This window comes from Macrobrachium rosenbergii, chromosome 15 (genome assembly GCF_040412425.1).
Source record: "Macrobrachium rosenbergii isolate ZJJX-2024 chromosome 15, ASM4041242v1, whole genome shotgun sequence".
NCBI classification, from domain to species: Eukaryota; Metazoa; Arthropoda; class Malacostraca; order Decapoda; family Palaemonidae; genus Macrobrachium; species Macrobrachium rosenbergii.
The window spans coordinates 18,355,774-18,362,719 of record NC_089755.1 but is presented as its reverse complement, the minus strand read 5'-3'; the positions used below and the strand labels follow the sequence as shown (position 1 = coordinate 18,362,719).

The following is a 6,946-nucleotide window of genomic DNA, read 5'->3' as shown; positions in this document are numbered from 1 at the left end:
TTAGTCCTTCAGCACTAGCACATTTTATGTAACGAACATAATGAACTCTTGTTGGATTTCTGTTTCATGGCAGGGCAAGGGAGAACACAGAATTTGTTGTTTTATATATGATGTAAACTTAACTGTATGGCAGCTTAACAGAAACTAAATATACATTGTAGATTTCAGTAAAAGGTAAACAGTAATAATTACAGTACTCAACAATTTGAGTAAAAGGTACAATTATAATAAATACATTGTTATGCATAAATACAGTATGTAGTTATACAACTAATTACACCAAAGTGTAGTTAGCAATCTCACACCTCCTCCCAAGATGGCAGGTGCAATACAAGGATACCTGGCATCTTAAGGTCCTTATTTAGTATATGATTTCGAGTCCCATCTTATTTTTAAACGCTCTGGTGCCCGTGTCTGACGTCCACTACCTCGTACTGGTAAGGCAACTGATAATTGAGTATCAGGCTTAGGTGATGTTGCAGGTGATCTACGATCTCCATATCCTGAAGCTTCGCCACCCAACACCGAGATAGGCGGAGAAATAGTGTCTCCTGGCAAAAAAGGGCAATGAGGTCGTAGGAACCTCCGATTTCTCCAATAGATGCGCCCACTCCCAGTCTTCATGAGGTAATCCCTCCTCATGCCAATTCCGACCACAACTCCTGGTTTATCCCATCGTTTTGTCTTAGGGTCTTGCAGATCCACGTACATACCAAGGTTCAGCTTTGAGAGTGGTCTAGCAGTGGCATCATACCGTTCCTTTGCCTGCTGCCGAAGGTACTCGGCCTTTATGTCACATTCGTCAGTTGTATGTTGCCATTCTTTTGCAAATGAACGATGATGAGCCGGAATCTTGGAACGCAAAGGATGTCCAAACAAGATTTGCGCTGGAGATCTACCATCCGCCCGTGGAGTATTCCTGAGCTCAAGAAGCCCTTGTGCGAACTCATCCTCATCCAGCTTGCCATTTCTTGTGGTCGTCAAAATCAACTTCTTGATAATCTTCACGGTAGTTTCGGCATGACCATTTGCTTTTGGATTATAGGGCGATGTCACGCGGTGTTCCACCCCCATCGAGCAAGGAATGCCGCAATGTTGATGAAGCGAACTGCGGTCCTCCATCTGTTTTCAGTACTACAGGCACACCTGTGTCTGAAAATATTGGCCTCAACAAACTAACTAGTTGAGCTGCAGAAGTTGATCCATTGCACGAAGATACATACGGCCAACCTGATAGGCGATCAACGTACACAAGAAATGTCTTGCCAGAGACATGAAAATAATCAGCAGACACAGACTCAAATACTCGACTTGGCAAGTCTTCCTGCATCAAAGGCTCATTCTGCTGACCTGGTAACAGCTCTCGGCAACGAGAACAAGACTTCACTGTATTCTCAACGTCCCTGTCAATCCCTGGCCAGTACACCGTCTGGCGTGCTCGACACTTGGTGCGGTCCACTCCTTGGTGATCATCATGTAGACACTGCAAAGTTTCGCTACGCAGGCTGCGAGGTATGAGAAGTCTAGGTCCATAAACTATCAAACCATCATCCACGGCCAGCATGTCCCGAATTCCCCAGTATGCTCATAACTCTTCTGGTAAGCTATGCTTATGATCTGAAATCCTTTCATTATTATATCTCGTAGTGACAGATATTCACCATCATGTGCAGAAGCATCACGAATCTTATCCAGCGTCTGGTCCCGTGGAGGTGCTAACCTTATGCCCTCTTCACAAGTAGCTAATAAAGACAATACAACAGCAGCATGCAGTGGATCTGCATCATCCAGCACATCATTGTCCTCAGCAAGGCTCTGAACTGGTGAACAAGAGAGTGCATCTGGCATGCTGTGACATTTCCCACTTTACCACCGTGCAGCAAAAGTAAATCTGCAGAGTTTCATTCTCATATGCTGCAGTCGAGGATTCTCTATTTCTCCAAGAAGTTTTGAATTGAGAATAGGAATAAGTGGTCGATGGTCTACTACCAGGTCAAAATAAGGCAAACCAGCCAAGTAAACACTGCATTTCCTCACTGCCCAAAGTACAGCAGCCATCTCAACCTCAATTACGGCATACCTAGTTTCCGCATCCGTTAGAAACCTGGATCCACACTGGATGAGCTTCCAAGCCTCTCCATGTTGTTGCAGCAAAACAAACCCCATACCATGCAACTTGGATGCGTCAGTTTGAAGCATAGTAGATAAAGATGCATCAAAATGAGCTAAAACAGGAGGAGCTATGAGTGCTTCTTTAGTTTTCTCGAAAGCCACGTCATGCTGAGGGGTCCAGCACCACTCATTCCGAGGTTTAAGCAGGTCCCTGAGTGGCTGTGCAGCAGCTGCAATCGCAGAAGAAAAGCTCCCAAGCTGATTGGTTAAACCCATGAATGACCTGAGATCAGTGATATTTTGTGGCTTTGGAAATTCAGCTATCGCTCTCACCTTCCGAGAATCCACACTATAACCTTCATGATTTATACTGTAACCACAAAATTCAACATTAGGTTGAGCAAAGAAAATTTTATCAGGATTTAAGGTTACTCCAAATTTGTCACATTTTTGCACAAGTGTGATCACATGGGCTAAGTGGTCACGGTAACTAGAATCATACACCAAAATATCATCAACAATTTTGACAGTGCGTGGAATATCTGCCAAAGCTTGATCTCCTTGACGATTGTACTCATCTCCAGATGATACAAGCCCCATTACAGCTCGTTTGAATTTGTAACGTCCCCAAGGTGTGATGAAGCAAGTAAGATCCTGATCTTCTTCAGCAATTTTGATTTGGAAGTATCCCATCTTCGCATCCAAAGTAGTGAACCACCTGGCTCCAGCATCCATATACGAGTATATCGATATAGCATCGTGAGGGGATCGAACTGGATATGTAGGTCTGCGCACGTAGCGGTTAAGTCTTGTAAGGTCCAGGTCCACACACAACCGCACACCACCCATCTTCTTTGCAATAGGGACCATCGGATGACACCATTCGGTGGGGTAATCAACCTCACCAATGATATCCTTAGCAAGCAAGTCATCTAGCTGAGCTTTAATATCCGATCTCCAACAATACGGAATGGTGCGTGGTGCGGTCACTGCAAAAGGATGTGCATCTGCTGACAGCTGAATCCTCATAGGACCTCCCTGCATTTCCCTTAGAGTAGCTGAAGCATCAAATACATGAGGATAAGGAGAAATGATGGAAGCTGCATGTTCTGCACTCTCTGCTTCTGTAGGGTCTCTGCTGTGTGGCCATCTTGGCAATGCCACTGGTACAGACATCAAACTGCTGGCACTTGCAGATTGCACAACATCCTGTGTGTTAGAAGTCACTTGTGGCTCCAAAACCTTCCTGGTTCTCGATGCTATATGTGGTTGTGACACTGAACATGTAACATGCTGTATTTGCGCTGGAAAGTTTTCTGGTAATATTCCCAGTGCTACACAATCAAACCAGCTCAGAAGTGCACCTTTCACTTCCTTGACGACTGACACAACTGTTGTCGCACTACGATTCCCCAAAGTTAAAAAAGCCTCAAAAGTACCCATGTTAGTGAGAGGTCGACGATCTGCTGCAATGAGACTACCCATAATGATCGGCTCCAGTGAACTCTCATGAATTCCAAGAGATTTAGCGTTCTCAAGTCCTATCACAGTTGTCTCCGCTCCAGAGTCAGGTGTCCACATAACTGAACTTGATCCTTTGGGGTGAGTGGTACTGATGCAAATCTGAGGGGTTGGACGTGATGACGCACAGTTGCTGTAAACATCTCCAATGACACGAAATAGATTCTGCTTTGAAGGCTTGAACGTGCATTTATTATTCGTTTTCTTCTTCTGAGGAGACAGTGACTGTCCCTTTGACCTGCACACCACTGCAAAGTGACCTTTCTTACCACATTGTTTGCAGTCCCTGTTTAGAGCCTTGCATGCCATCTTATCAAGATGGCGCTCACCTCCGCATCTAAAGCACTGCTGCTTTAAATGGGCTGCCTTCTGACCTTGCTTGTATTGGGACACTCTTGAAACATTATACTTTTCACTGCCCCAAATAACAGCACGACTGGCATTTGCATTTTCCGATGCTCTGCAAATATCAATAGCCATCTGCAAAGTGAGCTTCTTTTCTTCTAACATACGTTTCAAAGCCTCTTCATCTCTGGTTCCAACGACGATCCTGTCTCGTAGTCTGCTGTCCATGCAGGTTTCACAAAAATCACAGAAAGAAGCAATCTCTTTAATGCCGCACAGAAAATCATCGAAGGTCTCGTGCAACTCCTGGACTCTTGTATGAAAGTCGCGTCGGTCCACGATGACATTCCTTTGGTTGCGCAAGTGCAACTCCATGGCATCCAATATAGTCTTCAAGTCTGCTCCATCATCCAGTGAGAGACCATATCTCAGAGTGCGGGTCCAGTCATCGTCCAGCACGGAAATCAATGCTGACCGCTGCTCAGCAAGAGAGAGAGATGACATTCTTGTCAACACTGCATGTCCCTCATACTTGTGACGCCACGAACCAAACTCTTTAAGAGACACAGAAGACGACAAGTGTGGTGCAGGAACTGCCCTTGCCTGAGACTGATTCCTATGATGTCCCGAGGTACCAGCAAAACCCTCTAGAATTGCGGTTAAACGTTCTTCCCTTTTTGTAGCTGCTTCTTGGGCATGATGAGCCATCTCTGCTTGCCTTGCCACAAGTGCTGCCAGTTGTTCGATTTGCTTCTCCATCGTGTACGGGTACTAAAGACTTAACACTGTACTTCTTGAACGACAGTAGACAGCATAAACAAAACCAATCACTGCGCCATGTTGGATTTCTGTTTCATGGCAGGGCAAGGGAGAACACAGAATTTGTTGTTTTATATATGATGTAAACTTAACTGTATGGCAGCTTAACAGAAACTAAATATACATTGTAGATTTCAGTAAAAGGTAAACAGTAATAATTACAGTACTCAACAGTTTGAGTAAAAGGTACAATTATAATAAATACATTGTTACGCATAAATACAGTATGTAGTTATACAACTAATTACACCAAAGTGTAGTTAGCAATCTCACAACTCTCTCTCCCTCTCTCTCTTTCTCTCTCTCTCTCTCTCTCTATGATAATTTCAAAGAGCTGAAAACGTACCGGACCCAACAAGAACATATTTTGTAAATGAGATAAAAGTTATGAATTGCATTATATATTGAACTATCTAATTAATGAAAAGGATATTAGTTTTATTTTTGTGATGCATATATTTATCAACACATTTAATTTTTATTGTGTAAGAATGTTGTAAGGAACTACGCACCTGGTTGTAGCTGAATTAGTCCACTGCAGCTCTTCTCTAATCTTGAAATCTCTTCCCCGGCCCCCTGGACTTTTTTTTTTATATACACTATTGAATGTAAATTATACAGAAAATGTGAAAGTGAAAATCCTGGGATTTGAAACCAAATCCTTGAAACAAAACTGGGCTAAATATGGCCGATCCTGGGATCTCGGGACCCCGGAAGGAAACCCTATATATATATATATATATATATATATATATATATATATATATATATATATATATATATATATATATATATATATATATATATATGTATATGTATATGTATATATATGTATATATATATGTATATATATATGTATATGTATATGTATATGTATATGTATATGTATATATATATATATCACACATTACCACAGGTAAAAATATAATGGTGTATCTGATTTCGACTTTATTTCCAAGCCATTGACGAAGTCCTTCGTCAATGGCTTGGAAATAAAGTCGAAACCGGTCAGACCTACACCCTGTTTCTTATTTTTCACCTGTATAATGTGTGATATAAATGAATCACGTACAAAGTGATAATAATCATCGTATATATATATATATATATATATATATATATATATATATATATATATATATATATATATATATATATATATATAGGTGAATGTTTGTGTATTTGTTTCACTTCTATACAAATCCGAACCGCTTGACGGGCCCAGACAAGGTTTTTAACTCAAAATAAAACCCCTACCCCATGACAGACATGCAAACACAGACAAAACAAATAAAATTTTCGTTTTTACATCACCTTTTCCTTTAGTTTTCTGGGTTTATTCTCATTTTTCGCCTCAGGCTTCACTTTTTCTTCTGGTGCTACCAGAAGTGTCATTAACCTACAACAATAAATCCCCTAAAACATAAATTTTTATCAGAATTTACAGGAATTTTGATCATAATTTATGAAAATAATTAATATAATTGCTTATTACTTCAATAACATCTACATTGAAAACCTAAATCAATAATTTCTTTCCGGAGCAAGCGAAGCTGGGTCCTCGCACATGCATAGTAGTGGCTAAACACGACACTTTCAGCCAGTAGAAACCACTAGCAAACTCTCTGTCTCTCTCTCTCTCTCTGAAGGCATCACTCAAATAGTAATAAGTAAATAAACATATTCCCTTTTTGCATTCAGTGTTAAAATGGTCCTACACATGATCCTACGTTATTTATTACACAATCACCAACATCGTGTAGGAAGAACATGCTTACACATGTCAATTCATACCTTTTGCTGATGTAATTATGCACAGTATGCAAAGTTTGGTCAATTTTTACAATAACGTAATCATGAATTGAACAAAATTTTCCACTTCTTGAAGGAATGTTAGGCAATCGATGTTTATTTTTTTAATAAATACTAGTTGATAAAAGATAAAAATGAATATATATAATTCTAATATATAACCATAAACAATAATTTCATTTTCCTAAATGACAGGTTGTTGAAAATGTTATATAGTATAATAAGTAAATAAATACATTCTCTTTTTGTGTATGGTGTTAAAATGGTCCTACACAAGATCCTATGTCGTTTTTTGCAGATCACCAACATCGTGTAGGAAGAGCAATCTTACACAACA

The 6,946-nt window shown here is 40.5% G+C and overlaps 2 protein-coding genes across 2 annotated transcripts; both read right to left on the bottom strand.

The window, feature by feature from the left end:
- Positions 1-357: 357 nt before the first annotated feature.
- On the bottom strand, positions 358-1,074 carry LOC136846282 (uncharacterized). Its single transcript, XM_067117087.1, has one exon. The coding sequence runs from the start codon at positions 1,072-1,074 to the stop codon at positions 358-360; it is 717 nt and encodes a 238-aa protein (XP_066973188.1).
- A 792-nt stretch (positions 1,075-1,866) lies between these two features.
- Positions 1,867-4,737, bottom strand: LOC136846280 (uncharacterized). The gene has a single exon (XM_067117086.1). It carries the CDS (start codon positions 4,735-4,737, stop codon positions 1,867-1,869), a length of 2,871 nt encoding a protein of 956 aa, XP_066973187.1.
- Positions 4,738-6,946: the final 2,209 nt, after the last annotated feature.